This window comes from Lethenteron reissneri, chromosome 51, assembly GCF_015708825.2.
Source record: "Lethenteron reissneri isolate LAM-NWPU_2019-01 chromosome 51, ASM1570882v1, whole genome shotgun sequence".
NCBI classification, from domain to species: domain Eukaryota; kingdom Metazoa; phylum Chordata; class Hyperoartia; order Petromyzontiformes; family Petromyzontidae; genus Lethenteron; species Lethenteron reissneri.
Window position 1 is genome coordinate 1,011,473 of NC_083829.1, and position 26,840 is coordinate 1,038,312.

Below are 26,840 nucleotides of genomic sequence, written 5' to 3' on the forward strand. Positions count from 1 at the left end.
GACTCGGGCCACCTTTCTGTGTGGAGTTTGTACGTTTCCCCCCTGTTCTGCAAGGGGTTTCTCCAGATTCTCTAGTTTCCTTCCATTGCTAAAATATATACAAAACAAATCACACAATGGAACTGATGTTGGCCAATCATTGGCCAAAACATCCCAATGCTTGAAAAAACACACGGTACATTACCTGCAGATGACTGTACTCAATTGGGATGACATTTATCAACATTGCCCCCTCCTGAAAAAAGACTTGGCAGGGCTCTTCTGAAAAAGTCTTGAGGCTCAATGAGGCTTTCTTGGGTAAGCAACCGTAACAACAACAAGAATGTATGTTGAACATCTTTCGCACCGTACATAGCCAACTGTGCTAATCGGAGGTGCAGTAATAAATAACAATTCAACCACCGTGTACATATAGACACAGATGTACACTGTGGTACATGCGGATACGTGTACCACATCAAATAGATCAGGCACGTGTGGATTACACGTGATGTTCAAAGCCGCCTCCGTACACTGGGCTTGCTCGCGACGATAATTCTCCCAATGGTCCGCCATCGAGCGGGACGGATATACAGCTTGACACTTGCCAACGGTCACATTCTAGACTTTATTCTGCTGCGACCGCTGCCGCTGGCAGCATCGCAAAGGCACGTGACAAACGGACCCCGATTATGGGTTTGGACGAAATAAATTAAAGGCAACATCCAAGTCATTTCAATTAATACGAATAATATATTTCTCGGCGGCACAGACTCACGATGGAATGACAGCCAAAAAGAGAGAACATGCCTGGGAGGACGTTCACTGTGGAGATGGAGGGCATCAAAATCATCTTCTTCATGCGCGGGAGCTCGCCAGATTGTTACGATGCGACATCATGAGAGATGGCGGTCACCTAGAGGAGGCCTTATGGATATTTTACATTAAATTGGCTGAAGCATATTAAGCGAGCTTGGGCAGAACATATTTCTACAAGGGGTAGTGTCAAGACAGGGATGATGGTTCCAGATCACATCCCAGGGGATGTTCCCTGTGGAGATGGATCCACGAAATTGGCTCACATGTGAAATGGATTGTGACATCACAGGACCATGAGATGGGAAATTATTGGGGGGCCTTCATCCAGCAGCAGATAGACAATGGCTCATCACGCTGAAGATAGCATGAGGAGGCCTTCATCCAAAAGTGAATAGATCAAGGCTGCACCGCTTAGTGGCTGCAGAAAACGCTTAGAAACGCTGATGTATGAAATACTGTAAGACGGTAAAAATAAATAAGTTTCATTGGACGAACAAGCGTCGTCAGCGTGTACAATCGACTGCGATTTGACCAATCACCGCATCGCTGCTCGTACATGCCAGACAGTTACGATTTTAACTTCAACGTAAAAAGGGCTGAGGTTTTCGCCAGGGCATGTGCCCATTAAAATACTGTGCAGTAAACAGTGCAATTACACTCGTAAAGCGATTTGTCAATCTACTGCTGGATGAGGGCCTCTCCCTACGTCATGTTGGCCACATGCGGTAGTTTGACCCGTACTTCCACACACCAGTCAGTGCGGGTCAGTGAAGGCGGGGGGGGGGGGGTACAGATATCGCTCGCTGCCTGACATTAGCCGTGGCCGGGAATCGAACTCCGGTCGTTGGATTTATATAGAGCAGTGCGCCAGACCAGCGAGGGCTTCCTTATTCTTACTCCACGTCAAGTTTGACAGCACCACTTTGTCTCCATGCTCAGCTCCGACTATGAACGCAGACCTCCTACGATGCCGCCGCCACCACAACTAACCTCCAGACACGACGATTACCTTCGTTCGTTTATACAGGCACAATGTCATGCATCCGGCCGTCGTTATTCCGATCGGACCAACTAACTGCTCGCTTGCAGTAGCTTTTGTGCGGCATAACTGTCGTTTTCTATGGATATTCACAAATGCGACCATCTCGCACACAGCCAAGTGTTCCTGACGTCGCGAACGCGTCGCTCGCTTCAAATAGCGCAGGGCAGTGGCCTTGCCATTTGGCGTCTTGTTTAGCACCCTGTGTGGGGATGGCGTGGCTCTGATTGTATATGGGGTGAGTAGTGCAGCGGTTACCGCACTTCACTACGAACCCGGCGGATCCGAGTTTGATTCCCACTCACGGCTAATACCGGTGATGATTATCTGAACCAGTCCTGGATCTCCCCTAGGTCAACTAAACTTCAAATGAATGAGCACCTGGTGCAGTGTGTAAACATTGCGACCCAGGAAACAAAGGCTGGCGGACGTGGTGCTGGCCACCCACCCCCTCATGTGCCGTGCTAGCCTTCAAAGGTGCTCGCTAATAGCACTTGTCTGTTAAGGCTATACGGGTGACCTTTGATTGTTCTGATTGTATTGAAGGTCACATGTCATCAGATATCTCATCTCAATCCCCTATTCTGAGTTAAACGTCGGGAATAAAATTACATATTTTCATCTCACCAATCATGTCCGTCAAGGGGGTTGTTTGACCATACTTCACCACCCTGGTCAGAGCAGGTCGGTAAAGGGAGGTAGCCCCAGGACTGGCTCAAACATTATTCGACATTGTTAGCCACCGGCTGGGAATGTAACTTTGGTCACAATGTTCACAGCAGAGCATGCAAACCACTGTGCCACTGCTCCCCACATTGGAATAAACTAAATTCCTAAATGCAGCCAGAACCTTGATGCTAGAGGAAAAATCTACATGTCGTCTTGTGTTTAGCAAGTAAGAGTATACCAAGGGTAATTTATATTTTGAAAATTATATGTAGGTAAAGTGCTTTACCTATTCTGCACTTCTAATTGTGACTGGTATTGGCAAGCATGCAAGCTCACATTCTATCTGGGGTTGACTCATCCCATCATTACTCAGAAGTTCATAGTGGGGAATCAACGTTGGTTATACTGCAGTTACTCTGGTACCCGCCATAGGAGTGTGGAACTTCCACCACTTTCTTTAGGACTGCTTAAGGGCTACCCAAATGCACACATTGATTTTCCCCAATACAGTATTACAGAATCAATGGTCAATCTTGATTTAAAGTTTTCGTGACTGCAGGAATCCATAATCTTTGGTTCTTTCAGTAAAGGCAGGTAGGTATAAAAAAAAAATCACGACGTTTCGATCGCAACACAAGCAATCGTCATCAGGTAGAAAGATACAGCAGTAGAACTGCTGAACAAGAAAGGGCTGTTGCAACAAGAGGTTGTATATAGGTTTGAGGTGGGTGTCACCCAAGGGTAAGTAGGCGGGGTCAGAGATGGAAAGGAGTCCCTTCGCCGTACGCACAGCAGCTGCGTTAAAGGAGGATTGGCATGTCAATGTAGACCAGTTTAATGGGAAAATGAGCCCCGCCGTCGCACACGAACACCGTCGTCGCATGCACGCACAGCAGCTGCGTTAATGGGAGAGACATACAGCTTATTGAACAGCGTTACATCGAGGCAAAAGGGAGCAGCGGTGGCTATGTTAGTGAAGATAGCATGTCTGTGTCAGAGGACCGGGCATAGCGCCACGTCGTGAGAGGCCAGCATATCAACGCAAGAGAACCATCGTAACGGTGGCCGTGCAAGTGAGAATTCAGAGAGTTGGTAATAACTGCTAAACAATGGCAGGAAGGATGGAAACATCACAGTAAGTTATGACTTACCTGATTAATAACATCCTTCCAATGATTGCTCAGTTTGTACCCATCTGCTCGGTTAAAATTGTGTCCGTATTTATATATCTGGATGGCTTCATGGACAAATCTTTGATGGTAGCCCGAAGGTTTGCAGAGTACCTTGGTCTCTGAAAAAACAATATCGTGCGAGCCCACTGCGTTATAACAATGATCAGCCACTGCAGAGGTATTGGTTCTGCCATGTATCAAATCTGCCTTGTGTTCGCGAACACGGTCCGAGACATGTCGTTTCACTTCCCCGATGTAACTGCTACCGAAGACACAACTTAGTTTGTAGACACAAGGGTATTGCATGTCAGGAATAACATCCTTCACAGATGGGATCAAATCACAGATTTTGTGTACTGTGTTGAATCGAACCTGGATCTTGTGTTTGTTCAAGATTTTGGAAATATTTTTGGTAACACCTCCTATATATGGTAAGTTGATGGTTTTTATTGGGTCCTCAGATGGTTCTCTCCCCATGGTTGGGGATACAGCTTTGCGGATTGTGCGGTTTGAATATCCATTCATCTTGAGGGCTTGGTGTACGTGCTCCAACTCACTGGCTATGTGTTGCTGGTCGGAGATGCAACGTGCCCTATGGTGTAGTGTTTTGATGAGGGAGTTCTTCTGGGCTGGATGGTGGTGGGAATCAGGCTTTAGATAGGAATCCGTGTGGGTGGCTTTCCTGTAGACAGAATGTCCTAACGAGCCATCAGGTCTCTTCTCGATCAAAACATCCAGGAATGGTAGCTTGCCATCATTTTCTACTTCCATGGTGCATTTGATGGATGGGTGTATGGAATTGATATGGTTGAAAAATTGGTCAAGTGCTGTCTGGCCATGTGGCCAGATGACGAACGTGTCATCTACGTATCTCTTCCACAGGGAAGGACGTACGGTGGATGTCAGGATGGCATCTGTTTCAAATTTCTCCATGAAAACATTCGCTACCACTGGCGACAAGGGAGAACCCATAGGGGTACCTTCATTTTGTTTGTAGAATGTACCATTCCAGGTGAAGTATTGGTAAGGCAGTGCCTTACCAATGGTAGCTGTGTTTGTATTTACTTTACCAATGGCTCAAGAACATTATCCAAGACATGATATGCTTATGTTACATGTAAGGCAGTGAGACCGGACAAACCCATGCAAGCGTCCGTAAGCAATACAAACGAGACAAGGAAAATTGAACAAACAGCACAAATTGATTCTTGAAGTCAAAATGTGACCCCCAAATTGTCGACAATTCATTGAATGGCTGGGCTGGTGGGGGAGAGGAGGAGAATCGTTACATAAATCACAGCTGCGCTGCGTTGATACTCCAGCAACAACGGAAAGGAGAGAGCGAGAGAGCACCCTGGCACGCTAATTGGCATGCGAGTGCTGAACTTGAGCATCGCTTGCATTATTAATTAATATCAAACGATGAATTATGCACATCTTAATGAATACAATATGCACGTGCATGAGGTCTTATTGCAAATAAGATGTACGCATGTTACGTTTTGTGTGTATGAGTAAAGGTATCCATAAAGGTAACAGTAGTAATGATGATAAAATAAGAATAGGCATTACCCGTTCTGGCAATAAAACAGGCATTAAGTTGTTCAAACACCAAATAGAAACCTTTTGCAAGGAATAAAGTTCGCATTAACCACACGTACTTCCGGCAAAACATGAAAACAAACATGGATATATAATAGATGTATTGTCTTTGAAACTGATTGGCCTGCACCAGAGACAGCAGCCTTCTTTGTGGCCTAGTCTCACCACCAGTGTTAGATCAGTGAACGCCAAAAGGTTAACAGTGCAAAGGAAACTGAAACATCAACGTGTTAATAAAGAACGCATATATTATCAGAGCATGTTTCTTTGCATATTTGACTGCAGGTATGTGTGGTTAATGTAGACTTGATGCCTTGCAATAGATATCTATTTGGCGCTTGAGCATCTTAACACCTGTTTTATCACCGGAAAGGGTAAAGCCCATTCTTATTCTTCTTGGTTCTTTCGGTAAAGTCACGTAGAAGGGAAATAATAAAATAATAAAAATCAAACATCATAAAATAAAATTCTCACGACGTTTCGGCCACAACGCAAGCAGCCGTCCTCAGGTGAAGAACAGGGTTGTCAGAAAGACAGCGTCATGAAAGCTTTAAATCGAAAAATTAAACCCATTCTTATTACACACTTCTATTGGACTTGCCATGTCAGTTTTTGTTATTTTGAAACTTGGACGCTTAATATCTTCAGATCTATGAAGCCTAACAAGCTGAAACTTTCTACCCAGACTCGCTTCACGTGACAATTCAAGATTTCATTTTAAAAACGGTCCAGGTCCCTGCCCATCGTGGTTCTATTCACGTATTTAAATAAAATTTAATAACTAATATTCCTATATATTACCGCCCCTTTTTGAAATAACGAATCGTCGCCTCCAACTACAACGGCAAATGTCTGGTCCAATGACAGCAGCTGTTGCTGACCAGACTATCACCAATTAAATGAGCGCTCGTCATGGCGCCGGAGTGGCCACTGTGCTTCCCTCTTCCTTAGCGCGAGAGCAACAAGTACACGCAAAAATTGGTTCAAAAACTAGTTTTTGAATGCACACACTTTTATTTGCACTCAAAAGTAGAACATTTATTATTTTTACCCCGGAATTAATCAAATTTGATGTGCTCAATAAAAGTGGGGGACTTCCTTTCGATATGTAGAATTTTCCTTATGCAAAGCCAGATATTAAGTTTTGTATATGATGTACCGTGCCAAATCTTACTCGGATGTTTTGTTTTTCCCCAAATCTGGCTAGTTTGATCAATTACTCCTGCAATGTATGGTATTTTAATAATTTTAATTGCTTGATCAGTTTCAATGCTTATGCTATTTGATTTGGTTTGGGCAATCAGTGCCCTGTTGATTTGTTCATCATTGTAACCGTTCACTTGCAGCGCTTCTTTAACATTCTATTCTATTTTGGATTTATAAAGCGCCTTGTGCTAAGGCAAAAGTTTAATCTCACTCCCAAGACTTTCACCATCTGACACTTTCTTAGCCCGATGTACGGGCGTCATGATGAGAAATGTCGTACTCGAATTGTAAATGTCGTGGGTTTACTCTCCAACACACCGGTGTGCTGTACTAGTAACGAAATGGCATGTTTTGTTTACGTGACAAACCTTACTAATTGGCAGAGGTGTGGACTCGAGTCATGTGACTTGGACTCGAGTCAGACTCGAGTCATGAATTTGATGACTTCAGACTCGACTCGGCAAAATGTACAAAGACTTGCAACTCGACTTGGACGTGCATAACAATGACTTTGTCCCACCTCTGAGGTGTGGACTCGAGTCATGTGACTTGGACTCGAGTCAGACTCGAGTCATGAATTTGATGACTTCAGACTCGACTCGGCAAAATGTACAAAGACTTGCAACTCGACTTGGACTTGCATAACAATGACTTTGTCCCACCTCTGCTAATTGGCTGTCGAGTGGTGGCGGGTTTAACAACACATTTAATTTACGCGAAAGCCTCTATTATGGATAATGTTGGTCACAAAAGCTTTCGTGTTAAATATTGCCACATGCTGTCTGAAATTAATAATTTCTCACAGTATTTTAGGATTCATCTGACAGCAGTTTAAACCGAGGTACAGTAAACCCTCTGCTAAGAAGCCAGACTTGACTAAGCTGCTGGAATTTGGCATAAGCTGGAAGGGCTTCCGTGAAGTAAAATAAATGTTTAAATATAAACCAAAAAAGTCGGGAGGCCGGAACAACATCCGTGCGCTAATCAAGCTGCGCAAAGGTGAATCTCTGTGCTCATTGTGGAGGAAACCTGAGATGGGCTTGTTGACACGAGGCAGCGCGAGCACAGGGAGGTGGGCGCTTTGCCGCAGCTCACGGTCGACCGGCAGGACGCATGACGCACATTTACCGGCTCGGATTATTTCACAACGCAGCCCTAATACAGTGGCACCTCTTGACGCCAGACGCGGCGAGACTACGAGGGAGCAAGGTTACCACTGGCAGCGCGCGTAGCGGCCTGGGTACGCATCGATCCACCATGTTGTTTAGAACCATTTATATAAAAAAAATCTCTTACCAGGTAAGGCCCAAAAGAGTTGTATGAGCTATATACAACTCTTTTTCAGAAGCGACCTTGCTATCACAAATGATAGCTCAACCAAGTGGAGTATCATGTCGAAATGCAGAGCAGCCAAATACTCTAAATGCATGTTGATCCTAAATGTGGAGGGAAAAACTGAAGGACCCAGAGAAGATTCCATGTGACTGGGGGAAGAGAAAGAGACATGCAAACTTCAAATATACAGGCATCAGGGTCAGGATTGTAACCACGACCTCCTATATACCAGGCAAGGTTGTTCATATCTCGCCACCGCGGCACCCACTCTCGCCACCGAGGCGCCCTGCTCGTGGCAAGCTTGCACCCTCTTGTTCTGGGACGTTAAACACGAAATAATTGATTTTAGCCACCCCAAACACATTCTCACCCTGTTGCTGAGCACAGGCGCAGAGGCCCAAAAACAAGTGACCAGCCAGCAACAAACAGCACTGTCAATATCAGTCGCCACGTCGTGTGAGGCTATAAGTGCGTATCCTTCCCCCACTCCAAGACGTTTGGTCAGCATGGAAGAGTGGACCAAAATACCATCTAAAAGAGGGGGTCGGATGAAACCTTTTAAAGAAGGAGCCATTTTTTTTGTCTTTGACCAACATTGTTCTGAGAGCCGCATCACACGCAGAGTTACTTATACACAAACACAGCAGGTATACACAGCAGATGACAACACACATTCTGACTTAAACAAACAAAATAGGTGATGGAATGAACTGCATCTATTTAGTTCCCCCCCCCCCCCACCCTTGGTTATTCTTTAACAATACAGTTTGACGGTTGTACATTTTTCTTACCAAGAAATTCCATAGTGAACCATTCCCTGCCATATTTAACCAATTATCGTTACGTATAATTATGTTTAAGATTTAAGTAAAAATAACGCCAGCCCACAAGGGGCAGCCAAAGAGCCACAAGGGGCAGCCAAAGAGACAGAAGGGGGCAGCCAAAGAGCCACAAGGGGGCAGCCAAAGAGGCAGCATGCGGCTCCGGAGCTGCATGTTGCATCCCAGAAATAGGGTGGCTTTCGTTTGGTGCGAACGCGTGGGAGCAGCTGAGCAGCAATGCACAGACCACACCGCAAACCAACTTCGATTCCTAACCCAGGTGTAATTATCTAATAAACGAGCAATGGCAATAGCTTCCTTATCCTGGCCTACGGACATGTTAACTCGACCTTAAAAGACTACCGACTGTGGTGGTATTATCAGCATTAAACTGAAACTAAACATTGATTTAAAGCTTTCGTGACTGCAGGGATTCATATTCTTGGTTCTTTCGGTAAAGCCACGTAGAAGAGAAATAATAAAAGAATATTAATATAAAAAATATTATTTGATTATTTCCCTTCTACGTGACTTTACCGAAAGAACCAAGAATATGAAACTAAACTATTATTTTACCAGGTAAGGCCCACTGAGCTATGTAGCTCTTTTTCAGAAGCGACCTGGCTGCAAATGATAGCCCAACGAAGTGGCTTATCATGTGGAAATGTATTGCAGCCAAATACTCTAAAACGCATTTTTATAAATGTGGAGGGAAAAACCAGAGGACCCGGAGAAAAATCTACATTACCACGGTAAGAGAAACATGCAAAATCCATATATACAGGCATCAGAGTCGGGTACGAACCCATAACCTCGTGTATACCAGCGATGGTGGAAGAGACAGAGATGGCCTGGTGGGCATGGTGCTGGCCATACAATCCCTTTCCGCCTTACAGATTTATAACGCCATTGCTATAAACACCACACTCTGTACCAGTGTTCTTCATTGCAAGGCCTGCAGGCCACTGGCGGCCCGTGGGGGCTTTAGTGCGGCCCCTGACAATAGACAAATGTGAAAATACCCCATCGTGCTGTCAAACTCAAAGGTTTCAAATGTGTGGCGGCCCTTATACTGACGTCTTATGGCTGAAAGTGCCCCCCCCCCCTCTGAAAATTAGTGAATAACACTGCTCTGTAATGCCCTGGTATAATTGCTCATTGGTTGACTCTTTCGCAAATACTCATGAGCAGCCACGATCCTTTGAACAAACATCCTTCTGAAGAACCTACACTGCACACAAGTCAGATTACGTCTACAGCCTTTCGTCAATCCGCTGCTGGATGGGTGGAGCAGTAGTGTAGCGGGTAGCACGCCATACGATGACCAGAGTTCGATTCTGGCTCACGGCCAATACCCGTGACAATTAATTAATTAATTGAACCGGTCCTGGGCCTCCCATAGGTTTACTCAACCTCAAATGATGCGGTGTGTAAACATTGCCACTGGGGAAACATCGCCACTCGGGAGACAAAGGCGGCCAGGCATGGTGCTGACCACCGGCCATGCCGGTTTTCATAGGTGTTCACCGACAACACTTGCTTATACAGTCTGTTGAAGCTATACTGGGGATCTTTGCCAGACCATGCTTCGCCAAGCTGATACGAGTAAGTTGGCTGAGGTTGGGGGACCTCCACAACCAGTTTAGACGTCACTATCCACTAATATTGCCCGTGGCCTGAAATCAAACTCGGCTCACCGGGTTCATGCACAGATTAAACCAGTAAATGGGTACTGTAGTCGACTGCTAATAAATGTACATGTTTGCATTCCTTCCACTGCTCATGAGCCCTACCGACCCCAGTAAACGCGAAACATTGGTACCCAAACTTGGTCCAATATTGGCATGTTTACTGGGACTTGATAATTGGTTCTTTACCCTTCTATCTGGCAACAAAACTGACACCTTTTTGCAAGGAGTCATGTTTGCATAGACCGCAATACCTGCAGTCATAATACAAACAAAAGAACATAACTCTGATAATGTGCACTGTCCTTGAAGTTGATTGGTCCACACCCGAGACAGCTTTCCTTAGAGCCTAGTCTCATATGGGTTGGACCAGATGACGCCAAAAGGCGCACAACTCAAGGACAATGCACCATCAGAGTATGAGAGCTCAGGGCAAGCATCTACACTATGGGGACCTCATTTGCCAGTAAAAATATGATAATTGGTTCTTTACCCTTCTATCTGGCAACAAAACTGACACCTTTTTGCAAGGAGTCATGTTTGCATAGACCGCAATACCTGCAGTCATAATACTGAAGTACCGGTGAAGACGCTTGACGCCGAGGTTGAGGCACACGTATATTTATTCACAATACGACAGTGGGCATATACACACTCGAGGGGGTATCGGCCCCCTCACCCGTATAACTCGGGATACACCCCTAGCTAACTCTGTCCTAGCCCCGAATCCTCCACTAATGGGCTAGGGGAGGCTAACTGGCCCGACACTGGTAAGTCGGGCCCGGTACCCGGAGTTCCAGACCAGCTCTTACAAGAGCACCGGCTCTGGCTTTCGGGACCACGCCGCTGGCTCAGTCCTGTCCGGCCCTGAAAAGGACATCGAACCAGGGGAGTCCAGGGCTCTATCTAAGACGTCTTCAGTCTTCTTCCCTTAGCTTAAACATAACTGACTTGAGCCCTTTGAACATCCCCTTTTATACCCAACCCCTCCCTGAGGGGTGGGGCCCCGGGGGATCATAACGTTCGAACCAGCCCCCCCCAGGGTGTCTGGCTCGGACGTCGTAGAGGGCACCTCCTCGTGCACTTACGTAGCCCCGCCCACTGTGTTTGTTTTCCATAGGCTGCCATGCATAACGGGCCCTCTCTTTAACACCCCTACAATACAAACAAAAGAACATAACTCTTAACTCTTATAGTGTAGATGCTTGCCCCGAGCTCTCATACTCTGATGGTGCATTGTCCTTGAGTTGTGCGCCTTTTGGCGTCATCTGGTCCAACCCATATGAGACTAGGCTCTAAGGAAAGCTGTCTCGGGTGTGGACCAATCAACTTCAAGGACAGTGCACATTATCAGAGTTATGTTCTTTTGTTTGTATTATGACTGCAGGTATTGCGGTCTATGCAAACATGACTCCTTGCAAAAAGGTGTCAGTTTTGTTGCCAGATAGAAGGGTAAAGAACCAATTACTGGGACTTGTTTACTCGGGATACCCCCCCCCCCCGTCCTTTGCCCATTTCGAATAATTAATAAGTAATCGCATCTCAAATCCACATTTTATTTGTAAAAATATATATATCTTCTGTTATCGCACTCTTACACTGCATCCCACTGCCCACGTGTAGCGGAAGATGCTTGTTGACTTCGAATGTCTCAAATCTATACGGCCCTACGTCGCGGTTGCCATGGCGACTGAACATCAGTGGCCGAGTGGTATTTTAAACGGACCTGCTCCAACCCACTCCCCGCTGAGTCTGCACCAACTCACGCTGACCAGCATGGCAACGTATAGTCCCCTCCCCACCACCATGTCCCACACGGCGATGGAAGACCCTCATCCAGCGGTGGATTAACAAAAACGGCATTGCATGTATGGAAAATAATGATTATCGATTGCTCTAAGGTTAGATAAAGGACCCTGATAAAATATACATGCCAGTACGGTGTATCCATATTTTTTTAAAATCTCATCTGCAGGGAGGCCTTCATCGAGCAGTGGATTGATGAAGGGCTTTAAATTACGAATATTATAGTATTATACTGCGGAGAATAGCTGCACAGATCTGCAATGTCAAGAGAGGCACCATTTTACACGACTCATCAATGGCACATTTGAAACGGCATGTGTCATTGGCACTTCTTGTGATGCGTCATGAAACAATATTGTTTGTACTTGATGACGATTGCTTGCGTTGCGATCAAAACGTCGTGATATTTTTATTATTATTTTTTCTATCTACGTAGCTTTAGCGAAAGACCCAAATAATATAATAAAAAAAATAGAGATTAAATGTGCAGCGTGATATCAGAATTCAGTAAAAAGTCCACGGCGGTCTGAGTGAAGCCATTTGCGGATCAATTTTTCACACAATGAACACTACAGGACAGGACTAACATTTGGGCGAAAGAGAATTGGCAGAAATTTACGCAGGTTTTTTCCCCGTTTTATTGTAACATATTACACAAAAGCATACTCGCTTGGAATCTAATTTTACACTCGACATCTTGTTCAATTTACATCCGGGTGAGATCTCTTCTACTTACACCATCTCCAATATTATTACGTTTACTTGCATTTAACATGAAACGTAAACGTGCATGTAAGACAATAGACATGTACAGTGACACGGGGTATATGCTGATCCATTTAAAGATGCCCCCATTAAAATAGTACTGTAGATAGAAATTACAGTATAGTACAGATAAAACAACATCATCTCTTTTAGATCCTGTCTTCAACCAGTCGCAATACATTTATAAAATCAGCACTATCCTGGTAAATTTTGTCAAAGACAGTCAGCATGAGTTGTTTACAGCACTCAATGATGCATAAGCTGAGGGTATTAGAAAACAGAGGGTCATTAGAAATAAATGTATCGTCCTGTATTTTTTTAAGGATCATTCTCGAGGATGTAAAATAAATTTCACAGATATAGAATTCCCAACGCGGTTTAATGCATTTAGCACCGACGAGGAGATCTGTTTGAAAAATCAAAACATTATGCAGTGGGATTATGTTAAATATGCGCATTCAGCAAGGTGAGCGAGTAAGTGCGGGTGAGAAAGTGGGTGAGCGGATGGGTGGGTGAGTGAGGCGGTGAGTGGTGGGGTGGTGAGGGAGTGAGTGGGTATTGTGAGCGAGGGCAATATCTGTTCTTGAAAAAAGCAACGAACAACGCACGGCAGGATGTACACTAAATGTTCAGCCAATTGATATCTTGCGACGCTCTAAAATGGAAGTCGTATTGCGTGGCCCAACGCGGCTCCCAATGGCTTCTTCTCTCGTCCTCAATCGCTGGCGAGGGCGCTCGTTAACACGGACGCAAACACCGTTCCACCCACCCCGAAATCGGCGCGCGCGTCCGTGTGCGCGGTGCTTTGCGCGAAGGCGTTTCAGAATAGCCCTGCACGGGAGAGTTGCTAATGCACGGCCGTACGATTGCGTGTGTCCTTAACATTGCACATCTGCCGAGTCGTGTGCGCGGCGCTCTGCCTGCACCGTGATGGCGACTGTCATGTGCGGCTGCGCTCCAGGCCATGACTTGATTATGCAGGCGAGCGCTTCAGACTGGAAGCGGGCATCCGAGTGAAACTGAAATTAAATATACAGTGCACCACCACTCCGCAATGCCGTTATTGTTCATACATGCCCATAACCATACCTCTGTACTCTTGATATAACAAATGGAAAATTCTACACAAACCGCAGTGAATGTGGCCATGCAATCAAATCTCTATGGCTCGTATAATAAACCACTGCAGTCTGCGCTCGTCCAACGGAGGATGAATAGCAAAACTACACCAACTCTCGCTCCTGAAGCCCTCTCGTCGTGGCCAGGAGACATCGACGTTGGCATCTATCTCGTGAACACATTGCTGCTGTCATGCGCAAGAATAGAACCCGATGCATTGAAAGATGATTGTCCTTCAATTCCACTTACGTGAGAACCATGGGATGAGCAATGCCCAATGATAGGCAAATACAGAATCCCCCTCTTTCAAATTGTGCATTCGTTTTTGATAAAAGCGTGAAGCAAATGATGAGGAATAAATAGATATGTTTAATGGAGGCAACCAATAGCTCTGGTGGCTACTCATCTGTAAGTTACAAGCAATACGGTAATATATGTAAGTTGAACTTCTTTCGCACCATACGTAGGCCAACTGTGCTAATCGGACGTGCGGGGGAATGAACTAAATACAAAAAACTGTTCTAAAGAAATTAGTTTTGAATTTAGATTTAAAAGTGCATTACTCCAGTGAATTTCTAATATCGGAAGAGCATTCCAGAAGGCCGCAGAAACGCATCTGAAAGCGCACGATGCAGTGGCCGTCTTTATTCGACGGTTAGCAAACGGCCGTTGCAAAGATGACTGGAGTTCACGTGATGCTTCATGCTCCTTGATGAGATCAGCACAGTGTTGTAAATCTGAAGCAAATACCAGAGTGCAATGGGCAAGGCAGGGAAAGGGTAGGGATTGCATGCCATTCACCATCGTGTTCAATGCGGTGAACATGACAGCTAACTGTGCCCACTCAATCGCTAGCACTGCGCCACACCGTGAGGGGGCCCTCATTCTTTGTGACCTTGGGCCCCATCTGCTCCTCTGAAAAACCTCCCGCCCAATACTCATTTTTTATGATATAATATAGTATTGTCATCAGTAAGACATAACTATACTAAGTTTGCAGTCGATACCACATTGGGAAGTGGGTTAAAATTGAGTTACAAGATTTGAGGATACGACAACAACAACAACAGACAGAGTGAGTTAAATAAAAGCACGTAATAATTACTCACACCGACACGTTGTAACAAGTCACCTGCTTACACTTTATTCACCTATTCTTACACCAGTTGGAGGCACTCCTATAACTATCTATATGGTCACTTATGTTTAACCAGCCCCAGCCCGGGGGCATATAACGAGGCCCCCGTGAGAAGCTCGGGGTTCTTTGTGTGTTGGTGTTACGAAGATCCACGTCGGGGAGAAGAAGCCTCGAGCCACGCGACCCGGGACCCAGCTTGTGGTCCGGACCGGGATAGCGAACCGTGTCTAGTTCTGCCATAGCGTGGTTAGATGGGCATTCGAGACCCGAGTGTAGATTGTGTTATGTTACGTACCGTTGTGTAAATAAATAGTGTTGCTCCTAAGATAACGTCTGCGACTCAGTTGGACTCACTACACATGTATTGGTGAGTGAGTTAAGTATTGGTGAGTCAAGTATTGGCGAGTCGACCGTACAATTTAAATCCGGGATAAAATGCAGGATCAAACAAATGCTTCGCGGATAGCGGGACAGCTGTTCTGAAACCACTGAGACTGTCCCAGGTAAACCAGGACATTTGGGAGTATAGTACAATATGATATTAACATGTTAATGTACAGCATTTGTGTCAATCCACTGCTGGATAAGGGCATGCCCTTGCCGTACGGATTGTAATGGTTTATGTGACCAAACATGTCGAATCTAAATCACAGGGTGACGTTTTACATGCCTATTTTTTACCATGTGACTACACTTAACACAAATAATTTGGAAAGAGTATTGTTGTACAATTCTATACTTTTCATTTTATACATTCAGTGCACTTTCACGTTGTCATACGGAACAAGATACGCTGAGAAGAGAAACACATTAAAGAGCAAAAGCACACATTTTTGGGAGGGTTAACTAAGACAGCTTGGTGAGCTGCCAGTCCCTCCCTCCATCCATCACCCCCATCCACTTTTACAAAGCAACAAAGATCCCCCCGATAGCCATAACAGACTGTTGGGGCAAGTGCTGTTCGCGAGCACCTACAAAGGCCGGGGTGGCTAGCACCACGTCCAGATGCCTTTATCTCCCCGGTGGCGATGTTTTTACACACCGCACCAAGTACTCATCTGAGGCTGAGTCGACCTAGGGGAGGCCCAGGACCGGTTCATATAATCACCACCGGCGTTGGCCATGAGCGGGAATCGAACTCGGATCACCAGGTTCGTAGTGCAGCGCGCTAACCGCCACACTACCATGCACTCAATCACCAGCGCTGCCCACATAGCGGAGCAGCGCTGACAATGGTGGGCCCTGCCTGTATCACGAGGCCAGAAAATATCACACCGGGACGAAATCCCCCACTAAATCTGCGAGACACCGGAACGGCATTTGCGGAAACCAGGACTGACTGTCCTGGGAAAATAAAGGCATTTTAAAAATTTAACACTAAATAGACGGATAATTATAATTATCAAATTGGCCCGACTGATAACTCGGCTGTGGCCCAAGCGCCAATCCACTGTTGTCAAGATCCGGTCAATGCGGCTGCAAAGAATCCTCATTGGGCATCCCTCCAAGCCACCCAGCCCAATGCCTCATTTCTAGAGGTCACCCCTAAGTCACGACAGCCATAGCTGCATGGTTGGTAGTGGACCACAACCCTTGTGTGCTGTCAAATATTACTCCTGTAGCAGGCAATGGTTTTGAGGCACACAAATGCACTGTTTATTATACTGGAGTAGTGCACCAATAGTGTACAGTGCAAAATTTACTTCGTTATATTTATCATCGAAACGAAATTGCATTTCAAGATGCTGTTCCAACGACTACACGATTTCTAAATTAAATGTACTATGCAGTATAGTCATTTATGGCGTGAAGTACATGTACAGTGCAGGAGAACAACTCTTATCCGCGGTGATATGGGGGACCAGTATCACGGATTCCCGTAAACCACGGGGTTATCCCGCGATATTACCCCTCTTATCCACGGGGTAAGAGAAATCACGGATGATCCCGCAGAAAACAGGATGAATTATCCACGATAACATTTCGGACCACAAGAATAATGACGTGACATCCGTTACCTGCAGATTACCAGCGGGTAATAGGGACTGGGTATTTATCTTGTATTGTGCATTATACATACTGTACTGTATATCGCCGTGCAGTAGTCAGTTAAAAACAAAATTTGCTGGTGAACGGCACCAGGACACCATGTTTATAGTGCATCACTTGGCTCCATGCCTCCGAGTGCTCGATTGAATGCGTTGTTATTATAACTCGCCTTTTGCCCGTCCAAGGACGGGTGTATTGCAGTAAATCTGAAACTTGCAAGCGAAAAGCAGTCCGCGACGTGATATTCATTGCATCCATTCATGTGCAATTTGTAAGGCCGTGGTGACACAGACTTATTTCATTTTAAGGTTATAATCTATACTTTATAATGTGTACGACAGTTACGCACTATTGACACGGAGCGATGAAATGAGGTTGGGCCTAAGATGTTGATTGGGATTCTTTGCATCGCAGGGATGGCGGTGGCCTGGGTAGATCTTCATCTCGCAGTTTACTGACCATGGCTGACGATTAATTGTACGAGACTGTACTATTATACGGTGCAGTAACTTTCGCAGGCTTTGTCTACTTTCTGTTGGCTTTAGGGCCACTCTCACATGGGAGTTGAATTACATGGTTTTCTGATCATGTGGGATCATATGTAAGTGTTTAGCATGAGACTAAATGCACTATTGTACTCTAGGTTGCTCCTATAAATGAAACCACTCAACGTCTGCACCATAATTATTGTGAGTCCAAAATTATAAATGTTTGCCTTTCAGATGTTTCAAATTTACAGGACAGATTTTAATATCTAATCCAATAAAGTATTTTAGACACATTTAAGCTTTCAAGCCCTTCGATGAATGAGAATTTAAATCGGTCATGATTGTCTAACAGTACTGTGTTATGTAGAGTAGTTACTGCAAATGTCACATTTTTAACAATGGCAATTTTTTTTATCTATCCCAGACAATACATTTGCAAAGGAGACCTCATTATGGGTGTAAAACATTGCAGTATTACTGTGCTCTCATCATCAGCCACAATCGATCCACTGCTGGATGAAGGCCTCACCCCCCCCACACGCCACAGCCATCCCCCGTCATCTTGAGATGCCACAATCCACCTTCACTTCTGCACATGATTTTATCCCATCCATCAATCCATATAATGGAAGTGGTCATCCTCTGGGGTGTGTCTTGCTCCATTTGGCTGCAGTCTTGGCCATTGGCCATCATCATCATCATTCCATCCAACGGTGTGTCCTACATAAGCTCATTTACTCTTCGTATCAGTCAATGCTATGCAATACCGTAGGTAGTTTAATGATTATTACTGTATCTTTCGAGTACTTTATTCGAATGTACAGTGCAGTCACTTAGAAAATTTGACATTTCGCCTTGGACACCAACACAATGGGGCGAAATCTGTAAATAGTGACATTGTGCGCGCATGTTAATGCGCAGTGGTAAGATTACAACCACGCACGTGTATTGGCAAGACCTTGACTTAGCCCTACGTACGACTGTACGCATGTGCAGCGTCGCGGAATGATTCACTCAAAATACACGCCGTCAAAACACAACTTGTATATAACCAAAACCAATACCAATACCCTGCCATTCGACACTAAGTGATGGTGATGTCACCACGGCACCTGTGCACTTTGAGGCCAAGTGAAGTGTCGAAGGTTCGCTGACGGGAGGTCTCGGGACAGACCCTGCAGGTTACAGGTGCCGTGGGGTTGGCTGACTGAGGTGACTGGTAGATGCACACACACAGTACTGTTAGTGAAACAAATACCATCACTGCATTAACAATGCAGTCCTGTAATGCAGAATCGGCAGTGCCACATTGTATGTTGCACTGCAAATGTCATAAATCAGAGATACAACGCCCAACAAAAAATCCTTGGTGGTATGCATGTGCCTGCGATGGGATTAATAATTGCACACACGTGTGCACAAGATCGTAGAGTATTGTATACCTTGCCGCATTGCAGTGGAAGGTCAAATATACTGTAGAGGATTATAAAGGCATTGCCCAGGCTACTACTGGCAGGTGCTGTAGAGGATTATAAAGGTATTGCCCAGGCCACTGCTGGCAGGTGCTGTAGAGGATTATAAGGGTATTGCCCAGGCTACTACTGGCAGGTGCTGTAGAGGATTATAAAGGTATTGTCCAGGCTACTACTGGCAGGTGCTGTAGAGGATTATAAAGGCATTGCCCAGGCTACTACTGGCAGGTGCTGTAGAGGATTATAAAGGCATTGCCCAGGCCACTACTAGCAGGTGCTGTAGAGGATTATAAAGGTATTGCCCAGGCTACTACTGGCAGGTGCTGTAGAGGATTATAAAGGTATTGCCCAGGCCTCTACTGGCAGGTGCTGTAGAGGATTATAAAGGTATTGCCCAGGCTACTACTGGCAGGTGCTGTAGAGGATTATAAAGGTATTGTCCAGGCTACTACTGGCAGGTGATGTAGAGGATCATAAAGGCATTGCCCAGGCCACTACTGGCAGGTGATGTAGAGGATCATAAAGGTATTGCCCAGGCCACTACTGGCAGGTGCTGTAGAGGATTATAAAGGTATTGCCCAGGCTACTACTGGCAGGTGATGTAGAGGATCATAAAGGCATTGCCCAGGCCACTACTGGCAGGTGCTGTAGAGGATGATTAAGGTATTGCCCAGGCCACTACTGGCAGGTGATGTAGAGGATTATAAAGGTATTGCCCAGGCTACTACTGGCAGGTGATGTAGAGGATTATAAAGGTATTGTCCAGGCCACTACTGGCAGGTGATGTAGAGGATTATAAAGGTATTGTCCAGGCTACTACTGGCAGGTGCTGTAGAGGATTATCAAGGTATTGCCCAGGCCACTACTGGCAGGTGATGTAGAGGATTATAAAGGTATTGCCCAGGCTACTACTGGCAGGTGATGTAGAGGATTATAAAGGTATTGTCCAGGCCACTACTGGCAGGTGATGTAGAGGATTATAAAGGTATTGTCCAGGCTACTACTGGCAGGTGCTGTAAAGGATTATAAAGGTATTGCCCAGGCCACTACTGACAGGTGATGTAGAGGATTATAAAGGTATTGCCCAGGCTACTACTGGCAGGTGATGTAGAGGATTATAAAGGTATTGCCCAGGCTACTACTGGCAGGTGCTGTAGAGGATTATAAGGGTATTGCCCAGGCCACTGCTGGCAGGTGCTGTAGAGGATTATAAGGGTATTGCCCAGGCTACTACTGGCAGGTGCTGTAGAGGATTATAAAGGTATTGTCCAGGCTACTACTGGCAGGTGCTGTAGAGGATTATAAAGGCATTGCCCAGGCTACTACTGGCAGGTGCTGTAGAGGATTATAAAGGCATTGCCCAGGCCACTACTAGCAGGTGCTGTAGAGGATTATAAAGGTATTGCCCAGGCTACTACTGGCAGGTGATGTAGAGAATTATAAAGGTATTGCCCAGGCTACTACTGGCAGGTGCTGTAGAGGATTATAAAGGCATTGCCCAGGCTACTACTGGCAGGTGCTGTAGAGGATTATAAAGGTATTGCCCAGGCCACTGGTCGCATAAGGCTCTCTTACAACAGATCTCAAGGCAGGGTATTTTTGTTGTGGCCCTACACTTTCAATGCTGCTCAAAGCATCTCGGAAGGGGGTAAGGAGTACCGACAATTGACCACTGCAACGTTAACCTGGCCGATTGGCTTCACCGTGGTGCGTCTACATTATAAACCTGCTGCTGGGGGTGCAAGGGAGGCATTGAAGAGAATTGCCACCCATTGCTTCAACTACTGGGTCAGGATGGAGGAGGGATAGGTTCAAACCGGTGATGTTAAACGTCTTTAATCGGAGGTGCGGGGGAAGGACAACAAACTAAACACAAAGATATGTTTTTCAAGAAATTAGTTTGTCAATCTCGATGATAAAAAGTGCATAGCTCCCAGTGGCTTCCTAATACCGGAAGAGCGTTCCAGATGGCCGCAGAAACACACCCGAAAGTGCGTGATGGGGTGTGCCAGTCCATGGGTCTGCCCGATGAGTCTATGGGTTTCTGTGTGATTATATGGGTCTCTATGCATGTATGTAGGACTTATTTTTGTACCGTACATAGCCAATCGGAGGTGTGGGGGAACGACAAACAAACTCTGTGTCGTATGTCAAGCGTGTGCTCACCATCGAACCACCGCAGCATCCCCAGATAAGGCACAGTACAGTACTGTATACCATACGCATCTATTTGAAGATGCTGTTGCTGCGTTGTCAGTGGTGCATAAGCACAAATGACAGCAAAAATCAACACATTCGTTAATAACACCGTGGCTTTAAGAGGAAAATATATTTATACACAATAGCCGACGATGCAGGTAATAGCCCTTCCCCATCGCACATAAATCAATGATGGACGGGTATAAACGCGCTATTAGAGAAGGGATATTCCCCAAAACGTCACCTATTATACATATTTCATTTTAAGGCTACAGTGTTATTGATTAATGTGTTGAGGGGTTTGTATATTATGCTAGTACTGTTTAGCTTTTTAAAGACATTTGCTGACATGTTTAAGAGACTCCTATCATTAAACACACAGACAAAAACAACTGCATACAAATTATGCACAAGTAGTAATGTATTCATATGTTCATTCATTTAAAAATGTTTACCAGCTGACAGCCAATAGTCACATATTCAACGCACGACTATTATTATGCTGGCATCAAATCAATCCTTGCCGTGCAGCAACATTCACTTGATGTAAAACACTCTTGTTGGCGTTAATGACGTGATCTAGGAGGCGTCGAGGTGGTGGAAAACGCCGGCTGCTCATTTAATGTTCCCGTCTGCCCCCTCTCTACTGGACATCTGTAAAAATAAAAGAGCTTTAGAGCTCATCGGATTCATCCGGTACAAATAAATATTCAGATTCTGATTAACAAACTGTGTCAGAGCACCGAGCCAGCACGGCTGGTAGGATATGGGTTTGAGTCCGGGTTTAAGCCAATCCATCCTTAAACCAAACAGAATCATTTGGTGATGCTGCTGCTGGTGCTGCTACATTGGCAGTGGTCCACAAACACGATTAACAACCACCACAACAACGTTCCTCAATAACGCCGTGGCCTTGGAAAGAAAAAAATATATTAAAAGGCGACGATTTTTGAACAATGGCCCTTTTGCTCACTCCCCTGGGCTTCCCGTGAGCTTTGAAGGAGATCCACTGCCCGAAAAGTGGCCTCTTGTACATTAACACCGTTGCCTACGTACTGTGCGAAAAAAATTCAGCATACATATTTATTTTCTTTTACGCAGTGTTACTGTTCAGTTTTTTACAATCAAACCAGAGTCTTTATTAGGTGTATAGGAGTTGATGGTTTTAGACCGGCTATCAATGTCCACACAACGAACCGCCGTGATGAGACTTGGTTCACATGTATAGTATAAATGCTGCCTACTACACAGTACAACCTTGGCATCTATGCCTTTAAAATACGTAGACCAACCATGAGGGTGTTTATTTCTGTCCTCAATTGGCAGCCAGGTTTTCTTGTTAGATAGGAATTTGTAAGCCACACCTACAATGCATAGGAGTGCATGTTAATCAAAATACTGCAATGCGGCTGGGTAGGTAGATGTAAGGAACTGTTATATTGCACCATGCGTACAGATTTAAACAGTACGTTAAATACAATTGATACAATTATAGTAAAGTGTACGTGTCAAATTACACATTTCCCTTGTACATGCTCGGAATACGTATATGCGTTTCATATTTCACGTGCAGCGTTACCGTATTACAGTTTATACAATCTGGAGAGGTGTGTTTGGAATTACATGAAATTGACTTAAGGATATTAAGTGAACTTGGGTAGAACACATTGCTACAAGGGGTGGGCTCAAGACAGGGATGAGGGTTCCAGCCACGTGTTTACTGAGATGGCATCCTCAGGTGAGATCACATCCCAGCGGAGTGTCCCCTGCGGAGATGGATTGTGACATCGGAAGGACTGTGAGATGATACATGCTTGGGAAGGCCTTCAACTAGCAGTGGATAAGACAACGGCTCATTATGATGAAGACAGCATGAGGCCTTCATCAAGCAGTGGACAGATCCATGCCTGGTGATGATTATGATAGAGTAGTACTTGCATGTGCATAACCATCGTTGTGTGTGTCTGGTGAGTGGTGATGCAGCAGGTAGCGCGCTGCGTAAAGAACCCAACAATCCAAGTTGGATTCCCACTCCTGGGCCTTTGGTCGATTCTGCCTCAAAATGAGAAGCTGGCGCGTGTGTATGAACATCGCCACTGAGGAGACAAAGGCGGCCGGGCGTGGTGCTGCCCACTCACCCCCTCGTGTGCCGTGCCGGCACCTGCATAGGTGCTCGCAAACTGCACTTGCCCCAAGAGTCTGTTAAAGGCTATCACAGGTGATCTTTGTCTGGTCTCGCAATTGTTTGCATGGAAATGACCAAGGCGTGCTCCATTTGCTGTACAGGGGACATTCAATACTATGACGTCATCACCCATGGGTTGTCGCCCCATTGTGTGCCTTTGACGTCATATTCTTAATATGCACAGCCCGACACTTTACACATTTTGAAGCCAATTAATGAAAACAGGCGGCGGCCACGTGGCTCGACCCCAAGGAACAGCAAATGAACATTGCTGTACTGTGTGGCTACGCTCCAACGTCGATGCTCTCTGCCTTCAACACGCACCAGACCCAGGAGTGGTGAAGTATGGTGTCAAATAACCCCGACGACCCTTCACGGTGCGTATGGAGGCCGTCATCCAGCAGTGGATTGACAAAAAATACCTATTGTACTGTAACAAATGGAACATCGGACATGGTATCCCGTCCAAGTACAATCGAGTGAAGGATCTCCACTTGTAAAATATTGATGTAAGAGTGAACAAATCGAAGACATCAACGTTTAAATAAACGTGAGATTTCATGACGATCATTCACAGCCCTCTGTCAATCTATTGCCTGGCCATACTTCACCACCCTGGTCAATGCGGGTTGAAGGCGGGCCAACCCAGAGCCGGTTCAGATATCACTCGCCACTGACGTTAGCCGTGACAAGGAATCGAACGCGAGTCGCTTGGTTAATAGCGCAGTGCGTCAACCACTGTGCCACCACTCCCCCTTCCCCAAAACACAACGGGGTATTATCGCAGTAATGCAATCATACAAATCAAGAGACGGCAATTATGAGTATGTTTTTTTAAACACGACTACATACTCTGATGGTGAAGGCGAAATAGTATTTGTGTAAGTCTTACGCCGAAAACCAATCGAATTTAACCATGAGCTCAACAAATGTGAGCGCAAGATGTGTGCAGCAGCAATCATCAAAATAATCATCAGCGCCGATCAATCCACTGCTGAAAGAAGCCCCCCCACCGCCCCCCTAAAATGCTCTGCACCCAAGGCATGGATAGCCACGCAGCGGAGCAACGAATTTTCTTTGTGTGCAGCAAGGAAATTAGCATCTGGCATCCACCACCACCATCATCACCACAAGCACTACCGTCACCACCACCGTTATTACCACCACCATCACCACTACCGTCACCACCACCGTTATTACCACCACCATCACCACTACCGTCACCACCACCGTTATTACCACCACCATCACCACTACCGTCACCACCACCGTTATTACCACCACCATCACCACTACCGTCATCACCACCGTTATTACCACCACCATCACCACTACCGTCACCACCGCCGTTATTACCACCACCATCACCACTACCGTATCACCACCGTTTATTACCACCACCATCACCCCACTACCGTCATCACCACCGTTATTACCACCACCATCACCACTACCGTCATCACCACCGTTATTACCACCACCATCACCATTACCGTCACCACCACCGTTATTACCACCACCATCACCATTACCGTCACCACCACCGTTATTACCACCACCATCACCACTACCGTTCATCACCACCACCACCGTTATTACCATCACCACTACCACTACCGTCATCACCACCACGCCCCATCACCACCACCAACTACGCCACATCATCACTCCTCCACACAAACCTGTCCAATTCCATCCGTCCCCAGTGAACAGAATACGATCAACATCATCTGCTCGTGCGGAATCTTGCTAGGGTTGTTACGTGTCGTCGTCAATGTTTTAATTGCTTTGTTCAACACATCCGCGTCGAATGCAGTCTCGTCACGCTTGCCTGCCCCACTACAAGCGAATGAAGGCCATTTTTCTCCCGACTGCTGTTACACTCAACGCCGAATCCTGAAATTTATTAAGACAATAGGTGTGTGTAAATATAAACAAAAGGAATATGATTTCGACTCACCCATTGCAGGACCTTGATAAAGCCCAAGGGTTCTTTGATGATTCGAAAACGACCCTGAGCCACTAACTATACAATTAAGACACAAGGAAAAAAACAGATAATGGTTAGTGTATAATAGTCAAATAAATGTGTGCACTGTACACATTAAAATCTACAACGATCCAATTCGGTGGGTTACGTCGCTACAGTTATTAGCGTAAATCGATAAAAAAAATTAATCATCTGCAACCATCCATTAGAAATATAGAACCGATTGCGCCAAGTAAACATTGCATGTTGTAATATCGAATACAGGAAACCAATGCGTGTAATAATATTGATGATTATTGGTCTTGCAGATATTTGAAAAAAAGATCTGCATCGACGTTGTCAAACATTGTCAAACATCACGTGGCAATTTGTGTTGTTTAGCCTTAGCATAAGTGATCAAACAAAAATTAAACAGCCATTCAATATGCTTAGACTGGCCAAAGCATCCTCTCTCCATAGCTACAATGAACAGCGCTGCGATGGAGATGTCCTACATTGTGTCACCGTCTCACACACGAACACATCTATCGAGCGGACAATAACATTTTCATTTTTTTAATCTAAAAAAAAACGTGCAACATTAATCCAACCATTGGCTAGAGCTTCCATACACACGCACACATGTAATTATATTAAACCTGCAGCAACGCAGCACATTTGCGGTTACATCACAGAAACGACCGCTGACACTACTACTGCTACACAAAAACCGAATTCTATTTTCCAACCATTCCTCGTCATCCTCTCTGCCTCAGCTTTTCTCTTCCCTCCACGCATTACATTTGCTGCGATTACATCTTACGGAACCATCGAATCCCACCTGATTCACATCCATAGCTGCTGGTTGCTGCTGCTGCTGCTGCAGTGGGTGGCTGTGTGGGCAGTGTGCGCGCTTCGTGTGTAGGACGACGCTGCTGCTCGATTTTCCCACCGCTTCGTCGCCCTAATCCGCCCTCAAAACCACCCCCTCCCTGTCGCCCGTGTGCTGGATGCCAAATTCTTATCGCTCGTTTTTTTTATTTTTCCAACGTCACCACGGAAGCCTTGCCCCTTCGCCCTCCCTCCCTTCCTCCCTCCCGCGCGGCGTCCCCCGGCACGAACACAGCGGGCGGGCGGGCGGGAGCGCAGCCGGCGGCTTGTGACGGCGGCAGAGGCGGCGATGGTTTGATTCCCACGTGGGTCCCCGCTGTGATGGAGGCAGCGGGTGGGTTCACCACTCGGTTTACGCGGAGGGGGGTTGCGTTCTTGAAAGACTCACGGCGTAACTCGCGAGATCACGTACGTTAAAAGGTAAAATAT

At 45.7% G+C, this 26,840-nt stretch overlaps 1 protein-coding gene across 1 annotated transcript in view; it reads right to left on the reverse strand.

The window, feature by feature from the left end:
* Positions 1 to 26,567, reverse strand: part of LOC133355624 (synaptophysin-like) — a 63,969-nt gene extending 37,402 nt beyond the window's left edge. Inside the window, exons 1-2 of the mRNA XM_061572991.1 lie at positions 26,362 to 26,567; positions 25,512 to 25,577 (exon numbers count right to left, since the gene is read on the reverse strand). Coding sequence (XP_061428975.1) covers positions 25,512 to 25,577; positions 26,362 to 26,376 — 81 coding nt within the window. The 5' untranslated portion in view covers positions 26,377 to 26,567. The remainder of the gene's footprint in view (positions 1 to 25,511; positions 25,578 to 26,361) is intronic.
* Positions 26,568 to 26,840: the final 273 nt, after the last annotated feature.